The sequence below is a fragment of the Symphalangus syndactylus genome, chromosome X, assembly GCF_028878055.3.
Source record: "Symphalangus syndactylus isolate Jambi chromosome X, NHGRI_mSymSyn1-v2.1_pri, whole genome shotgun sequence".
In the NCBI taxonomy this organism is placed as follows: domain Eukaryota; kingdom Metazoa; phylum Chordata; class Mammalia; order Primates; family Hylobatidae; genus Symphalangus; species Symphalangus syndactylus.
Window position 1 is genome coordinate 78447055 of NC_072447.2, and position 19649 is coordinate 78466703.

At 37.8% G+C, this 19649-nt stretch overlaps 1 protein-coding gene across 2 annotated transcripts in view; it reads right to left on the reverse strand.

Annotated features, from left to right (window-relative positions):
• TEX11 (testis expressed 11) overlaps nt 1-19649 on the reverse strand; it is a 399429-nt gene that overhangs the window by 186109 nt on the left and 193671 nt on the right. For both annotated transcript variants that reach the window (XM_055266828.1, XM_055266827.2), the window contains one exon: nt 18673-18751. In XM_055266828.1, the coding sequence (XP_055122803.1) occupies nt 18673-18751 (79 nt within the window). The remainder of the gene's footprint in view (nt 1-18672; nt 18752-19649) is intronic.

Sequence of the window (19649 nt, forward strand, 5' to 3'; positions counted from 1 at the left end):
TGGACTAATATACTCTCCATCTGTATAATGTGGAAGATGCTAATAGTACCTACCTCACAGTGTATTTGTGAAAGGTTAAATAATATATTAAATTAAAAGCCCTTAGATTAGTGTCTGGTACAAAGTAAGCATTCAGTGAATGATAACTATTATAAAGATGTTTGAAGTTTCTACTGAGTCCAGTATACAAAATCACTATTTTTTTCTCAATCTTCATTTTTTACTGTTCAAGTACATTCTATACATACATTCTATACTATTTATACCAGCTCCTCCAGGACACTGCATCATCTTGTGTCTGTTGCCATCTATCCGTCCTCTTCTGCCTCCCTATTCACCACCTCCTGTACCAAGTTACGTATCTTTTTGATTCTTCCATCATAATGTCTTTCACTTCCATCACTTCTTTCCATTTCCTATTCTGGAATCTGAGAGAAAGATTCCTTACTTGTATCGTTTATGACAAGTGCTAATTTGTATGGTTTATGGCTTTACTAGGAAATGTTTTTTAAAAAAAAGATAGGTCCTTTAGACATGAAGTCCTTGCCCATGCCTATGTCCTGAATGGTATTGCCTAGGTTTTCTTCTAGGGTTTTTATGGTTTTAGGTCTAACATTTAAGTCTTTAATCCATTTTGAATTAATTTTGTATAAGGTGTAAGAAAGGGATCCAGTTTCAGCTTCCTACATATGGCTAGCCAGTTTTCCCAGCACCATTTATTAAATAGGGAACCCTTTCCCCATTGCTTGTTTTTGTCAGGTTTATCAAAGATCAGATGGTTGTAGATGGGTATTATTTCTGAGGGCTCTGTTCTGTTCCATTGGTCTATATCTCTGTTTCGGTACCAGTACCATGCTGTTTTGGTTACTATAGCCTTGTAGTATAGTTTGAAGTCAGGTAGCATGATGCCTCCAGCTTTGTTCTTTTGGCTTAGGATTGTCTTGGCAATGTGGGCCCTTTTTTGGTTCCATATGAACTTTAAAGTAGTTTTTTCCAATTCTGTGAAGAAAACCATTGGTATCTTGATGGGGATGGCATTGAATCTATAAATCACCTTGGGCAGTATGGCCATTTTCACGATATTGATTCTTCCTATCCAAAAGCAGTGGCAACAAAAGCCAAAATTGACAAATGAGATCTAATTAAACTAAAGAGCTTCTGCACAGCAAAAGAAACTACCATCAGAGTGAACAGGCAACCTACCGAATGGGAGAAAATTTTTGCAATCTACTCATCTGACAAAGGGCTAATATCCAGAATCTACAAAGAACTCACACAAATTTACAAGAAAAAAACAAACAACCCCATCAAAAAGTGGGTGAAGTATATGAGCAGACACTTCTCAAAAGAAGACATTTATGCAGCCAACAGACACATGAAAAAATGCTCATCATCACTGGCCATCAGAGAAATGCAAATCAAAACCACAGTGAGATACCATCTCACACCAGTTAGAATGGCCATCATTAAAAAGTCAGGAAACAACGGGTGCTGGAGAGGATGTGGAGAAATAGGAACACTTTTACACTGTTGGTGGGACTGTAAACTAATTCAACCATTGTGGAAGTCAGTGTGGCGATTCCTCAGGGATCTAGAACTAGAAATACCATTTGACCCAGCCAGCCCATTGCTGGGTATATACCCAAAGGACTATAAATCATGCTGGTATAAAGACACATGCACAGGTATGTTTATTGTGGCACTATTCCCAATAGGAAAGACTTGGAACCAACCCAAATGTCCAACAATGGTAGACTGGATTAAGAAAATGTAGCACATATACACCATAGAATACTATGCAGCCATAAAAAAGGATGGGTTCATGTTCTTTGTAGGGACAAGGATGAAGCTGGAAACCATCATCCTCAGCGAACTATCGCAAAGACAAAAAACCAAACACCGCATGTTCTCACTCATAGGTGGGAATTGAACGATGAGAACACTTGGACACAGGAAGGGGAGCATCACACACTGGGGCCTGTTGTGGGGTGGGAGGAGGGGGGAGGGATAGCATTAGGAGATATACCTAATGTAAATAACGAGTTAATGGGTGCAGCACACCATCATGGCGCATGTACACATATGTAACAAACCTGCATGTTGTGCACATGTACCCTAGAACTTAAAGTATATATATAAAAAAGATAAGTCCTAAGGATAGTGTGCGACTGGCAAGTCAGTCAAAACTGTATTAATTCTAATGCCAAATAGGTAGGCAAGAGGTAGAATAGTTTTGTCTTCATAAATTATCCTCTAACCCCCACTTTGATGATATAAAAATATTCTGTGATTGTATTTGTTTCATAATTATGAGCTTATCTTCCCCATTAAGTAGTGATATCCTTGAGACCACCAGGGACATGCATATTATTTAATCTCTGCATCTTCAATGCCTAGCAACAAAATGACTGGTACATTATAGGAACTCAAACGTGAAAGAATGAATTTCCACTGCTATCAACCTAGTTTCAGGCTCTTATTACTTCATATTTGAGCTACTTGCAACAACTCAATTAATCTCCCTATCTCTCAAATTCTTGCATATTATTGCTATTAGCATGTCACTATCCTATTTGGAAACCTTCAGTGGGTCCCCATTTGCCTGTATCATACAGTCCTTTAACCCAGTATTCAAGGATTTTAATAAATGACTCCAATTTACTTCTGTAACTTTATATTTCATTATACTCCTTGTATAAAACTTATGCTAAATCCTCTCGGATTCATTAGTCATCATATTCTAAATAGACCATGTTGTCCCCATATCTACTTATGCTATAGTCCCTACCACAGATGTCCTAACTCTTCCTTTCCACTATTCTAAATCCTACTCTACCATCAAAGCCCAGCTCAAGCCTCACCTTCAAATAAGACTTTCTGATGTTCCTAGTCCATGATGATCTAGGCTTCTTCTGAATTCCTATACCAATTTATCACTTATCCCCATTTTCCATGTGCTGTCTTATATTGTTATCTTTACATATACTCTTTCTAATAAGACTTGGAAATTCTCTGCAAGTGGTGCCTATGTTTTCCACATGGTACCCTTTGCATAAACGATACTAAATACTTTATTGGACTAAATTATTGTCCCCACACCTGCCTTGTGCTGACTCTGATCTTCCTGCTAGTAATTCCTACTCCTTCACCTATGCAAATCTTATCCATTTCTAAGGCCCCACCTCCTCCATCAAGCATTCTCTGACTAATAGAGTTAACAGTGATCTTTCACTCTCTCTAAATTCATATACTGTTTTTGCCTATACATTTCTCATATTCTGAATTTTATTGTTACTCAACTGATCAAGCATATATATGCTTAATTTATTATAGTAGGCTATCAATTCACTAGAGAAATGTGTGTTTGTTATATTTCTTGTATCTACAACCAGACCCCAGACAACATGTTGCACTAGGCACAATTTTTGTTGATAAAATGAATGTCAGTGCACACAATGAGGTAAGGAAAATTGAACTCTTTCTCCAGGAGCAATTTTTAAAAACCTAGGAAATATCCTTCTTGACGTTAGCCTTGGCAAATAATTTTTGGTTAAGTCCCCAAAAGCAATTGCAACAAAACCAAAAATTGACAAGTGAGACTTAATTACACTAAAGAGCTTCTGCACAGCCGAAAAATATCTATCAAAAAATATTAAAATATTCACAAACTATGCATCTAACAAAGGTATAATATCCCAGAACCTACAAGGAACTTTAAAAAAATCAACAAGCTTGTCAGAAAGGTGATTTTTTAAAAAAATCAACAAGCAAAAAACAAATAGCCTCATTAAAAAAAGGGCAAAGGACATGAATAGACACTTCTCAAAAGAAGATATACAAGCTGCCAACAAACATATGAAAAAATGCTCATCAGCACTAATCACAAGAAAAATGCAAATCAAAACCACAATGAGATACTATCTCACACTAGTCAGAATGGCTATTATTAAAAAGTCAAAAAACAACAGATGCTGGAGAGGCTGCAAGAAAAGGGAACACTTATACACTATTAATGGAAATGTAAATTAGTTCAGCCACTGTGGAAAGCAGTTTGGAGATTCCTCAAAGGACTTAAAACAGAGCTACCATTAGACCCAGCAATCCCATTACTGGGTATACTGGGTATATACCCAAAGGAAAATACATTATACAAAAAAACCTCACATGCACTCATATGTTCGTCACTGTGCTATTCACAATAGCAAAGACAAGGAATCAACATAGGTGTCCCTCAATGGTGGATTGGATAAAGAAGATGTGGTACATATATACCATGGAATACTATGAAGCCATAAAAAGAATGAAATCATGTCCTTTGCAGCAACATGGATGGAACTGGAGGCCATAATCCTAAGCAAATTAAAACAGGAACAGAAAACCAAATACCACATGTTCTCACTTTTAAATGGGAGCTAAACATTGAGCACACACGGACATAAACATGGGAATAATAGACAACGGACTAGTAGAAGGGGTAGAGGTGAAGGGTATGTGGGTTGAAAAACTACCTATTGGGTACTATGCTCACTACTAGGGTACAATATACCCATGTAACAAGCCTGCATATGTGTCCCCTGTATCTAAAATAAAAGTTGAAATAATTTTTAAAAAAGACTCCTTTTCCCATCTCAAGCACCCTAAAACCAATCCACCTAGGGAAAAAAGCTACAAACTTATCTATTTCAACAAAACTTATCTATACTGAAGATTCAGGAACTGAATGTGTATTCTGTACCACCTTCATTTCCTACAGACTGGAACTATGATTCCTAAAAATAAACTTATAAGTAATGTTCATTACAACAAAAAAGACGAACATCCTACAAAATACATTACAGGGATATTCAACCTGAAACAGGAGAAGAGAAAGATCTAGCGTGACAACAATTACCAATACTGAGCTCAGATAGTGGCTGTTACATAGGAATATCTGAATAAACATGATTAATTAAAATCTCAAGGGCCAGTTGATGTTTGCTTTTATTTCTCAGTGGCTGATAACCTTTTAGATCTATCCCAGAAAGGAATTATTATTGAGTATGAGGTCTTCAATATTGTACCTATCTCTTTTTCTATATTATCAGGATATTATCTTACTCAGTTAGCATGCCATTTCTGCAACTCACCTCAAGTACTTATTATTACATTATCATAAGAATGTATTTCATTTAAACATATAATTGTAAAATTCTGCTACATTCCTAAGTATAATTTTATTATATCTTAGAGCCAAACATTTTTTGGAGGTAAATCATTTTATTTGTATAGTGTAAGTTTATGGAAAAATAATACCATATCAAATTTTCTCTGAACAGAACTTTTCCGGAACTCATTTAATGTGTAGAATCTAGATAGGTCTAAAATACTTTATTATAACATTCAACAGTGTGTTCAAAAACTATTATATTAATAAAACAATATCAGGCTTCATGCAACAGGAAGGCTGGGAATAAAATGGTTAAGATGCAAGGCTTTCTGTTCTTTATTTTTACTTGATGAGCCTGAACAGATTGCTTCCCTGTATCTCTTATCTGACTTCCAAGGATTCTGATTTTGACTTCACAAGCCTGCTGCTGCTCTCTTCTCTTCTTCATTTTAGTTTGGCAATGTCAATCTGATCTCCTACATTCTTGTTCTGTATTTTTATTTGGTGCATTGACTTTCCTAGATCACTATCTCTAGGTTTCTGATTCTATCTTGGTAATCTAATTGCAATTCAAAATCCCTTTGTTTACTTGATTTAGTATTCTTGTCACTGGAATAAACAATAACTGATTAAGCTTACCTAATCAGCATCAAAAATAGGGGGGCCTGACGCCTCTCACCAATAACAACATAAATGACAAATGCTAAAATTACTAGGAAAAATTATGCACCAATACGGATAAGGAATTAAAGGAAAGAAAAAACTAAAAGCAGATTGTTAGGATAATAATATTAGATGTGATCTTTTTTGTTTTAAATTTTTCATTACAGTCATAACATGTTTGTAGAATTTTTTAAATAGATACAAAATTTTAAAAGAGGATTAAAGTCCAAGGTTAGGAGTAACAGTAACTTAGTTGCCATAAAAGTGTTCAGGACCCCTGGATCAAATAAATTTACATCTAGGACTAAGATAATTTGTAGATGAGACTTATACATTAAAGAAGTCTTTCAGAAATTATGGATAACTGGAGGGGTGATGAAGATGCGGACAGGAAAAGTTCTGATTTTTTTTTTTTTAGGAGGCAGTGGATTCCCAAACCATACTACTCTGAGAATGGGCCACAGACCAACAGCATTGACATCACCTGCGAGCTTGTAAGAACTGCAGATCAGGCCCCATTCCAGACCCACCAAATCAGAATCTGCATCTTAACAAGATCTTCAGCTGATCTAGCCAATCATATACACATTAAAGTTTGAGAAGCACTAACATAAAGCAACAAGGATTCACTGAGACATAGCAAATTAACTTTTTTTTATTATACTTTAAGTTTTAGGATACAAGTGCACAACGTGCAGGTTTGTTACATATGTATACACGTGCCATGTTGGTGTGCTACATCCATTAACTTGGCATTTAACATTAGGTATATCTCCTACTGTTATCCCTCCCCTCTTCCCCCACCCCACAACAGGCCCTGATGGGTGATGTTCCCCTTCCTATGTCCATGTGTTCTCATTGTTCAATTCCCACCTATGAGTGAGAACGTGCAGTGTTTGGTTTTTTGTCCTTGCGATAGTTTGCTGAGAATGATGGCTTCCAGCTTCATCCATGTCCCTACAAAGGACATGAACTCATCATTTTTTACGGCTGCATAGTATTCCATGGTGTATATGTGCCACATTTTCTTAATCCAGTCTACCATTGTTGGACATTTGGGTTGGTTCCAAGTCTTTGCTATTGTGAATAGTGCCACAATAAACATACGTGTGCATGTATCTTTATACCAGCATGATTTATAGTCCTTTGGGTATATACCCAGTAATGAGATGGCTGGGTCAAATGGTATTTCTAGTTCTAGATCCCTGAGGAATCGCCATACTGACTTTCACAATGGTTGAACTAGTTTACAGTCCCTCCAACAGTGTAAAAGTGTTCCTATTTCTCCACATCCTCTCCAGCACCTGTTGTTTCCTGACTTTTTAATGATGGCCATTCTAACTGGTGTGAGATGGTGTCTCATTTGATTTGCATTTCTCTGATGGCCAGAGATGATGAGCATTTTTTCATGTGTCTTTTGGCTGCATAAATGTCTTCTTTTGAGAAGTGTCTGTTCATATCCTTTGCCCACTTTTTGATGGGGTTGTTTGTTTTTTTCTTGTAAATTTGTATGAGTTCATTGTAGATTCTGGATATTAGCCTTTTGTCAGATGAGTAGATTGCAAACATTTTCTCCCATTGTGTAGGTTGCCTGTTCACGCTGATGATAGTTTCTTTTGCTGTGCAGAAGCTCTTTAGTTTAATTAGAAACCACTGTCAATGTTGGCTTTTGTCGCCATTGCTTTTGGTGTTTTAGACATGAAGTCCTTGCCCATGCCTATGTCCTGAATGGTATTGCCTAGGTTTTCTTCTAGGGTTTTTATGGTTTTAGGTCTAACATTTAAGTCTTCAGTCCATCTTGAATTAATTTTTGTATAAGCTGTAAGGCAGGGATCCAGTTTCAGCTTTCTACATATGGCTAGCCAGTTTTCCCAGCACCATTTATTAAATAGGGACTCCTTTCCCCATTGCTTGTTTCTGTCAGGTTTGTCAAAGATCAGATGGTTGCAGATGTGTGGCATTATTTCTGAGGGCTCTGTTTTGTTCCATTGGTCTATATCTCTGTTTTGGTACCAGTACCATGCTGTTTTGGTTACTGTAGCCTTGTAGTATAGTTTGAAGTCAGGTAGCGTGATGCCTCCAGCTTTGTTCTTTTGGCTTAGGATTGACTTGGCAATGTGGGCCCTTTTTTGGTTCCATATGAACTTTAAAGTAGTTTTTTTCCCAATTCTGTGAAGAAAGTCATTGGTAGCTTGATGGGGATGGCATTGAATCTATAAATTACCTTGGGCAGTATGGCCATTTTCACGATATTGATTCTTCCAACCCATGAGCATGAAATGTTCTTCCATTTGTTTGTATCCTCTTTTATTTCATTGAGCAGTGGTTTGTAGTTCTCCTTGAAGAGGTCCTTCACATCCCTTGTAAGTTGGATTCCTAGGTATTTTATTCTCTTTGAAGCAACTGTGAATGGGAGTTCACTCATGATTTGGCTCTCTGTTTGTCTGTTATTGATGTATAAGAATGCTTGTGATTTTTGTACATTGATTTTGTATCCTGAGACTTTGCTGAAGTTGCTTATCAGCTTAAGGAGATTTTGGGCTGAGATGATGGGGTTTTCTAGATATACAATCATGTCACCTGCAAAGAGGGACAATTAGACTTCCTCTTTTCCTAATTGAATACCCTTTATTTCCTTCTCCTGCCTGATTGCCCTGGCCAGAACTTCCAACACTATGTTGAATAGGAGTGGTGAGAGAGGGCATCCCTGTCTTGTGCCAGTTTTCAAGGGGAATGCTTCCAGTTTTTGCCCATTCAGTATGATATTGGCTGTGGGTTTGCCATAGATAGCTCTTATTATTTTGAGATACGTCCCATCAATACCTAATTTATTGAGAGTTTTTAGCATGAAGGGCTGTTGAATTTTGTCAAAGGCCTTTTCTGTGTCTATTGAGAGAATCATGTGGTTTTTGTCTTTGGTTCTGTTTTTATGCTGGATTACATTTATTGATTTGCATATGTTGAACCAGCCTTGCATCCCAGGGATGAAGCCCACTTGATCATGGTGGATAAGCTTTTTGATGTGCTGCTGGATTTGGTTTGCCAGTATTTTATTGACTATTTTTGCATCAATATTCATTGGGGATATTGCTCTAAAATTCTCTTTTTTTTGTTGTGTCTCTGCCAGGCTTTGGTATCGGGATGATGCTGACCTCATAAAATGAGTTAGGGAGGATTCCCTCTTTTTCTATTGATTGGAATAGTTTCAGGAGGAATGGTACCAGCTCCTCCTTGTACCTCTGGTAGAATTCAGCTGTGTATCCATCTGGTCCTGGACTTTTTTTGGTTGGTAAGCTATTAATTATTGCCTCAATTTCAGAGCCTGTTATTGGTCTATTCGGAGATTCAATTTCTTCCTGGTTTAGTCTTGGGAGGGTGTATGTGTTGAGGAATTTATCCATTTTTTCTAGATTTTCTAGTTTAGTTGAGTAGAGGTGTTTATAGTATTCTCTGATGGTAGATTGTATTTATGTGGGATCGGTGGTGATATCCCCTTTATCATTTTTTATTGCAACTATTTGATTCTTCTCTCTTTTCTTCTTTATTAGTCTTGCTAGCGGTCTATCAATTTTGTTGATCTTTTCAAAAAACCAGTTCCTGGATTCATTGATTTTTTGAAGGGTTTTTTGTGTCTCTATTGCCTTCAGTTCTGCTCTGATCTTAGTTATTTCTTGCCTTCTGTTAGCTTTTGAATGTGTTTGCTCTTGTTTCTCTAGTTCTTTTAATTGTGATATTAGGGTGTCAGTTTTAGATCTTTCCTGCTTTCTCTTGTGGGCATTTAGTGTTATGAATTTCCCTCTACACACTGCTTTGAATGTGTCCCAGAGATTCTGGTATGTTGTGTCTTTGTTCTCGTTGGTTTCAAAGAACATCTTTATTTCTGCCTTCATTTCGTTATGTACCCAGTAGTCATTCAGGAGCAGGTTGTTCAGTTTCCATGTAGTTGAGTGGTTTTTAATGAGTTTCTTAATCCTGAGTTCTAGTTTCATTGCACTGTGGTCTGAGAGACAGTTTGTTATAATTTCTGTTCTTTTACATTTGCTGAGCAGAGCTTTACTTCCAACTATGTGGTCAATTTTGGAATAGGTGTGGTGTGGTGCTGAAAAGAATGTATATTCTGCTGATTTGGGGTGGAGAGTTCTGTAGATGTCTATTCGGTCTGCTTGGTGCAAAGCTGAGTTCAATTCCTGGATATCCTTGTTAACTTTCTGTCTAATTGATCTGTCTAATGTTGACAGTGGGGTGTTAAAACTCCCATTATTATTGTGTGGGAGGCTAAGTCTCTTTGTATGTCTCTAAGGACTTGCTTTATGAATCTGGGTGCTCCTGTATTGGGTGCATATATATTTAGGATAGTTAGCTCTTCTTGTTGAATTGATCCCTTTACCATTATGTAATGGCCTTCTCTCTTTTGATCTTTGTTGGTTTAAAGTCTGTTTTATCAGAGACTAGGATTGCAACCCCTGCCTTTTTTTGTTTTCCATTTGCTTGGTAGATCTTCCTCTATCCCTTTATTTTGAGCCTATGTGTGAGATGGGTTTCCTGAATACAGCACACTGATGGGTCTTGACTCTTTATCCAATTTGTCAGTCTGTGTCTTTTAATTGGGGCATTTAGCCCATTAACGTTTAAGGTTAATATTGTTATGTGTGTATTTGATCCTGTCATTATGATGTTAGCTGGTTGTTTTGCTCGTTAGTTGATGCAGTTTCTTCCTAGCCTCGATGGTCTTTACAATTTGGCATGTTTTTGCAGTGGCTGGTACCGGTTGTTCCTTTCTATGTTTAGTGCTTCCTTCAGGAGCTCTTTTAGGGCAGGCCTGGTTGTGACAAAATCTCTCAGCGTTTGCTTGTCTGTAAAGGATTTTATTTCTCCTTCACTTATGAAGCTTAGTTTGGCTGGATATGAAATTCTGGGTTGAAAATTCTTTTGTTTAAGAATGTTGAATACTGGCCCCCACTCTCTTCTGGCTTGTAGAGTTTCTGCCGAGAGATCAGCTGTTAGTCTGATGGGCTTCCCTTTGTGGGTAATCCAACCTTTCTCTCTGGCTGCCCTTAACATTTTTTCCTTCATCAACTTTGGTGAATCTGACAATTATGTGTCTTGGAGTTGGTCTTCTCGAGGAGTATCTTTGTGGCATTCTCTGTATTTCCTGAATTTGAATGTTGGCCTGCCTTGCTAGATTGGGGAAGTTCTCCTGGATAATATCCTGCAGAGTGTTTTCCAGCTTGGTTCCATTCTCCCCATCACTTTCAGGTACACCAATCAAACATAGATTTGGTCTTTTCACATAGTCCCATATTTCTTAGAGGCTTTGTTCATTTCTTTTTACTCTTTTTTCTCTAAACTTCTCTTCTCGCTTCATTTCATTCATTTGATCTTCCGTCACTGATACCCTTTCTTCCAGTTGATCGAATCGGCTACTGAGGCTTGTGCATTCATCACGTAGTTCTCGTGCCATGGTTTTCAGCTCCATCAGGTCCTTTAAGGACTTCTCTGCATTGGTTGTTCTAGTGAGCCATTCGTCTAATTTTTTTCACAGTTTTTAACTTCTTTGCCATCGGTTCGAACTTTCTCCTTTAGGTTGGAGTAGTTTAATCGGCTGAAGCCTTCTTCTCTCAACTCATCAAAGTCATTCTCTGTCCGGCTTTGTTCCGTTGCTGGTGAGGAGCTGCGTTCCTTTGGAGGAGGAGAGGCACTCTGATTTTTAGAGTTTCCAGTTTTTCTGCTCTGTTTTTTCCCCATCTTTGGTCTTTGATGATGGTGACAAACAGATGGGGTTTTGGTGTGGATGTCCTTTCTGTCTGTTAGTTTTCCTCCTAACAGTCAGGACCCTCAGCTGCAGGTGTGTTGGAGTTTGCAAGAGGTCCACTCCAGACGCTGTTTGCCTGGGTATCAGCAGTGGAGGCTACAGAACAGTGGATATTGGTGAACAGCAAATGTTGCTGCCTGGTCATTCCTCTGAAAGTTTTGTCTCAGAGGAGTACCCGGCCGTGTGAGGTGTCAGTCTGCCCCTACTCAGGGGTGCCTCCCAGTTAGGCTACTCGGGTGTCAGGGACCCACTTGAGGAGGCAGTCTGTCAGTTCTCAGATCTCCAGCTGAGTGCTGGGAGAACCACTACTCTCTTCAAAGCTGTCAGACAGGGACAGTTAAGTCTGCAGAGGTTTCTGCTGCCCTTTGTTTGTCTATGCCCTGCCCCCAGAGGTGGAGTCTACAGAGGCAGGCAGGCCTCCTTGAGCTGTGGTGGTCTCCACCCAGTTCGAGCTTCCTGGCTGCTTTGTTTACCTACTCAAGCCTGGGCAATTTCGGGCGCCCCTCCGCCAGCCTTGCTGGTGCCTTACAGTTTGATCTCAGACTGCTGTGCTAGCAATGAGTGAGGCTCCGTGGGCGTAGGACCCTCTGAGCCAGGTGCAGGATATAACCTCCTGGTGTGTTGTTTGCTGAGACTGTTGGAAAAGCACAGTATTAGGATGGGAGTGAACCGATTTTCCAGGTGTCATCTGTCACCCTTAGGAAAGGGAATTCCCTGACCCCTTGCGCTTCCTGGGTGAGGCAATGCCTCGCCCTTCTTTGGCTCAGGCTCGGTGCACTGCACCCACTGTCCTACACCCACTCTCCAAAAATCCCCAGTGAGATGCACCCGGTACCTCAGTTGGAAATGCAGAAATTATTCATCTTCTGCATCACTCACGCTGGGAGCTGTAGACTGGAGCTGTTCCTATTTGGCCATCTTGGCTCCACCTCCAATTAATCTTATCTTTCGCAAGTTTACTTAAATGTTAATGTCAGAGAGTAAATAGATATAATCTAACAAATTCAGAAAAATGACTCAATAAAAGTATCAAGCCATTCACCTGCTTTTCTAGAATCCAAAGCCTATGCTCTTTGCTTAAGTAGTACCAGATATTACTAGGATCTAATAAGTATATAACCTGGAATTGTCTGCTCTCTGTCTCCTAATGAAGCTTGACTGTAAAAGGTGAACTTTCAAAAAAAAAAAAAGATTGTTTAAGAGACATAGTATTTCCCTCCATTCTATATATTCAAAATTTTATCCTTGCATCAAGGTGGATCTTCAGAAAACTAGATCTGAACTACATTAGCTTAGTCCATTACAGAACTTCATTCACTTTCTTTTCTTTTCTCTTTTTTTTTGAGATGGAGTCTCTCTCTGTTTCCCAGGCTGGAGTGCAATGGCGCGATCTCGGCTCACTGCAACCTCCATCTCCTGGGTTCAAGCAATTCTCATGCCTCAGCCTCCTGAGTAGCTGGGATTACAGGCATGTGTCACCACACCCAGCTGATTTTTGTATTTTCAGTAGAGACAGGGTTTTGCCATGTTGACCAGGCTGGTCTTGAACTCCTGACCTCAGGCAATCCACCCGCCTCAGCCTCTCAAAGTGCTGAAAGCACAGGCGTGAGCCACCACACCTGGCCACTTCATTCACTTTCTAACAGTTAATGTTCTGCATGCTTAGCTTTCATTGCTTAAAAAAAAAAATTTACTGTGTAAAATATACTTATGCTCTTGCTATAAAATTACTAAAAGCATTGTCCATTATATAATGCAGCTTCCTACACTGTCTACAGAAGCCAAATATGTAACATAAATGAGTGAAGCAGTGTAAAAAAATCCACTGCCAGATATGTAATTAAATTTTATCATTAACTGAACGACGGTATAAGCACATTAACACATAGTACGAACAGGTAGGAAAAGAGAAGCTATATTTTAAATTTGAAATCTAAAAATTTAAATAATTTATCAAATTTTCCTTTAAAATTGATTACTTTGTTGGCTTGTAAATAGAAAGCTAAAATCCTTTCTTTTACACCAACATGTCAATGTCCACATGGGCTGATAGGGAGAAGTAGATACTTAAGTGGAAATTCGGGTACTGTATCAAGAGGAAAGTGGAATGAATAAAATGATGGATGGCCAAAAGCAGCAAATGTCTACTACATACTGATATTCCAAAGTTGTCTAATTATGATTCAGTACCACAATACAGTGCAGTTCAATTTCTTCAATTTGCAGTTCTTTATTGACATTAGTAAAATTAATTGAAAAAGACAAAATAGGCAATATTTTTAATTACTACAATGTTGGAAGTCAGAAAACTTCCTTTTTGGAATTCACTCTTTAAACCTATAATCGTGAATATGTAGTTTAAGTAATCACTTCCATCTCTGGACACCAATTTCAGCACAGAAAAGTAAGCCAGATTATTCCTTGCCAAAAGCATTTCCCCAAAAAATGACTTCACTAAGAACACGTGAATTAAATTTTACGTTTGTGTAACTACTTATGAGCACTTTTGCAGAGAAAGATTCAGAGTGTTTATATGGATTATTATATTCACCAAAAAGTCAGTCATTGAACTGAGTCAGGGATTTTTCCCTTGGATGACATGAACAAGTTGAATTCTTTCAACAGTTCAAAAAATATATCTTCAGCACCTGACATAAATGCTGCACTACATCCCGAAACTCCCCTTCAGAACTGAAGTATTTATTCCCCAGTTGCTCTTTAGGAATTCGCTAGGCTGAAAAAAGCTACCACACCCAAGGTCATTCTCCTTTCCCAGGGTAACTGGCATACAGAGACTAGTCAACATTGGGCTATAAGGACCGGCCCTCTGATCTTAGCTGAGGACAATTTGGAGGGACCATCCCAGCTTCAGAGCTCCCAATAAGTAAGGCTGAGGCCTTCTGACTATATTTAAGCCAACTTCTCCCATTAGTCCAGCTGCATTCCCTTCCCCTCACAGGTGCTGATCCTGAAAGAACCCTTTAATAAATTATCTTCATGTTAACCTCCATCTCAAAATTTGCTTCCAGGGCAACCCAACCTGTGACAACACCACATACAACTAAGCCCCCTAATCTACAAGAAGCAGAAGCAACTACTGTATTGTGCATCCAATTCATCCAAAAAAAGCAATAATCTTGGTTGAAGCCACAGAAGAATATCTGGTATACGTATATTGCTACTATATACACGTTTCATTTTTTATCTTTTTAGGACCGTGTTTCCTGGTGAATTATAAAATTAATACACTAAAGTTTTTATCTTTAAAAAAACTGCCACTTTGGATTTAAGTTTCATATCAAGTCTTATGTTAACCAGTGCAGAAATATCTTCTGTAGTCATAAGGTATTTTGACTAGTCTACATTAAACTTAAGACACAGGCACTATGTTCAAAAGTTCTATCATATCAAAATTCTCTTTGACACCACAAATAAATATGCTTCACTGGGCATTATTATTTATGTCTATGCAACAGAAAACACCAAAAGCAATGACAACAAAAGCCAAAATTGATGAATGGGATCTAATTAAACTAAAGAGCTTCTGCACAGCAAAAGAAACTACCATCAGAGTGAACAGGCAACCTAGAGAATGGGAGAAAATGTTTGCAATCTACTCATCTGACAAGAGGCTAATATCCAGAATCTACAAAGAACTCAAACAAATTTACAAGAAAAAACAAACAACCCCATCAAAAAGTGGGTGAAGGATATGAACTGACATTTCTCAAAAGAAGACATTTATGCAGCTAAAAGACACATGAAAAAATCCTCATCATCACTGGCCATCAGAGAAATGCAAATCAAAACCACAATGAGATACCATCTCACACCAGTCAGAATGGGGATCATTAAAAAGTCAGGAAACAACAGGTGCTGGAGAGGATGTGGAGAAATAGGAACACTTTTACACTGTTGGTGGGACTGTAAACTAGTTCAACCATTGTGGAAGTCAGTGTGGCGAGTCCTCAAGGGTCTAGAACTAGAAATACCATTTGACCCAGCCATCCCATTATTGGGTATATACCCAAAGGACTATAAATCATACTGCTATAAAGACACATGCACACGTATGTTCATTGCGGCACTATTCACAATAGCAAAGACTTGGAATCAACCCGAATGTCCAACAACGATAGACTGGATTAAGAAAATGTGGCATATATACACCATGGAATATTATGCAGCCATAAAAAGGATGAGTCCCTGTCCTATGTAGGGACATGGATGAAACTGGAAACCATCATTCTCAGCAAACTATCGCAAGGAGAAAAAACCAAACACCGAATGTTCTCACTCATAGGTGGGAATTGAACAATGAGAACACCTGGACACAGGAAGGGGAACATCACACACTGGGGCCTTTTGTGGGGTGGGAGGAGGGGGGAGGGATAGCATTAGGAGATATACCTAATGTAAATCACGAGTTAATGGGTGCAGCACACCAACATGGCACATGTATACATAAGTAACAAACCTGCACGTTATGCACATGCACCCTAGAACTTAAAGTATAATAAAAAAAAAAGAAGGTACTAAGAAAAAAGAATACATTGTGTGACTCAGTAGACATTTTTTTGTAAAGTCGTCGTCTGTAAGAGAGCTAATGCCTGGGCAATCTTTTCCCTTAATATATAACTACATAACTGCATTTTACAACAGGATTGCTTATTTTATTCACTTTCCAAAATAAACCCAGTTGAAATTTCAGTCCTTTTCTTGAATTATTTTTCATTACACAGATTTTCTATGTACTGTTGTAGTTTCTACTATATTTTGTTTTATAATGGGTTCTTCGGTTGTATTCATTGATGCAAACACACTTTGCATGTTAAACACACGAGAATCTTTTTTACTTCTATCAGAAAGGAATTTATTCTTTCCATTTTCTTGCAACATCTTCTCAGTCTAGCTTTCATTCTACTTTGGACAGAGATGTGGGTGCCATATTTTATTTTCCTCTTACATCTGCTGTAATAATAACACACCAAAAGATAAATGGCAACTTGATGTAAATAAGGAATTCTGGGGACTGTGACAAACTAGAGAACACACGCCCTATGTATAAAGGTGGCAACTGCCTCTTAGCTCCAACCGACCGTTGCTTAGTGGAAATACCGGCCAATTGTTTCCAGATTTTTCAACTTTTTCAAGAGAAATCAGAAAACCGTATATATGTATATAGTTTTTTAAGAAAACCATATTTTTATGTGAAATTTCCTGAATGGTAAATGTTGGCAACTAATTCAACTATATGCAACACATCTCTCGCCACACCCAGCCCATAGTCCACCACTTTGTAAACTTTTTCTAGTGATTAATTGCTTTGGAATGTAGTACTGAATGTATTCCTTCTACTACAGTAATAAAAAGTGTGGGCTCTGCAAACATGTTTAAATTCCAGCTCTGCTCCTTCCTAGCTATGCAATTGTGGGCAAATTAGTTTTTCTATCTAACCCTCATTTTTCTCACCTGCAAAATGGGGTTAATCAAATTACCTTAGAGGTATTTCATAATTTATAATGTAAAGAATTTAGAATAGTGCCTAGTACAAAGCAAGTATCAGTCAATGTTAGCTTTTGTTATCTAATAATGAAAATTGTATAAAATATCACATTGCCCCTTTTCCCTGGCTGCAAGAAAGCTTACCATTAAATTGAACGCTTTACCACAGCAACTATATTAGCCATTATGTTTGGTATGCTTGCTTCCTCCTTTTCAGGGTTTTGATTGTCTATTTCAATTATTTTCAGAGCTTTATTGTACACTTGAATATAAGAAGCTTCAAATTCTTTTTGGAAGAAGGAAAGATAAAAGCAACCAGAGCTTTAAAAAATAAAAATTAAGTTCCATGAAATTTTTGTGAACAAGATGAAGGAAATTAGGTCATCTAGCTGTATAATTAGGTGGATTTATAACAGGTTCAACGATTGTACACTAAAAAGTATCGATTAATGGATTGATGTTAACCTGGAGATTAATCTATGCTGCCACGAAGGTTCTGGCCTCAGTTTTGCCCTGTTTGTCAAATTATCTGGAGTTAGGAAACTATGGCCTGCAGTCCATCTGCTCTGCTTGTTTTTATGAATAAAGTTTTACTGGAATAAAGCCACAAACATTTGTTTATGATTAGTCTATGGCTACTTTTGCACTACTATGGCAGAGTTGACTAGTTGTGACAGAGAGTGTGTGGCCCACAAGCCCAAAGTATATACTTATATCTCACCCTGTAAGAAAAGTTTGCAGACCCCTGAATTAGATGAAGACAGGTGGCAATACCACATTTGAAGATGACACAAACTGGGAGGAATAGTTAATAGATTGCATGATAGAATTGAAATTCACAAAGATCAGAACAACTGAAAAAATAGGCTGTAACAATCAGGCTGAAATTTAATAGTTTATAAAGTATGGTTAATGGGTTCTTAACCATAAAAGTGGAGGATATGAGGCATTAAGAGCAATTGATATTGTAAACATATAGTTTCATAAGTCCAGGAAACTAACCATATGACGTAGCTGCCAGAAAAGAGCTATTTTAAATGTTGTCTGCATTAAAAGAAATACAGGGTCTAAAACAGTGCTGCCCAATAGAACTTCCCTGTGATAATGGAAATTTTTTTAATCTCTAATGTCCAATAAGGCAGCCATTAGCTCACATGCAGCTATTTGGATTTGCTATGTGGCTAGGGTGAAGGAGGGACTAAATTTTTTAAATTATTTTTGAGAGAGTCCTGCTCTGTTGCCCATGCTGGAATGCAGTGGCACTACCATAGTTCACTGTAACCTTGAACTGCTGGGCTCAAGTGATCCTCCCACCTCAGCCTCCCAAGTAGCTATGACTACAGGCACATGCCACCATGCCAGCCAATTTTTAAAAAAATGTTTTGTAGAGATGGGGTCTTGCTATGTTGCCAAGGTTGGTCTCAAGCTCCTGGGTTCAAGGGATCCTCCCACCTCAGCCTCTCCAAGTGCTGAGATTCTAGGTGTGAGCCACTGGTTCCTAGCCAAAAACTGTCAGTCTTTAGAGAAAGGGAAATCAATTCTGTACCTTTCATGATCCATCAGCAGTTTAGCAATGTTCAGACAGAAGTCTAAGGGCGTGTCAAGATGCAGTATTTCCATGACAGCTAACAAGATGAAAAAATGAAATAATTATTATCAGTTTCATTTCTGAGGAAGCTTAGCTAGTTTCAATAATTTTCCTCTATTCAAAATCTACTTATTAAATGTTTGCCATATACCATGTTTTGCCTAACAATTTATCAAAATCTTTTTTTAAAGTATTAACATCCAATGCTGGAGGGTGTCATGACACAGGCACTCTTGCACAGATAGCAAAGTAATCTGGTGCAATCCTTTTGAAAAGCAACTTGGCAATGCTATATGCTAAGAACACTGGGATAGAGAGCTTGGTATCTGAAGTCAAACAGATCTAAATTTGAAACCACCTGTTACTTGTATGGCCATAGGCAAGTTAAGCTCTCTATACCTTAGTTTTGTCACCTGTAAAATGGGGAATACACCACCAATTTCTCAGGGTTGTTGAGAGGATTACCTGAGATAATGTGTGGAAATTATATAGCAAATAACCTAGCACTTAGTAAACATTTAATAAATGGCAGCTGCTATTACTATGCCCTTTAAGAAATTGTGCTTCTGAAAAGTCACCTGGAATAAATACAGGGAAAATTTATGAACAAAAATATTAAAAACAGTGTAGATGATAATAATAATAGAAAAGAAGTATACACTGTATGTCTATTACAGGGTAGCAATAAACTATTGTGCAATCATTAAAACTGTTGAGTATGAAATAACGTGGAAAAAATGAATATACACTAATATGAAAAATGTATAAGATTAGTAAGTGAAAAATTAGAAAGCAAAGTTTTATGTACTATATAGCTACAATTCTGTAATAAAAACAAAATAAACTAAGAGAAAAAATACTGAAAATAAGTGATCAAATTTCTAAAAGGGATTGTGTTTAGATTCTATTTATCTGACAAATATTTAATGAGCATA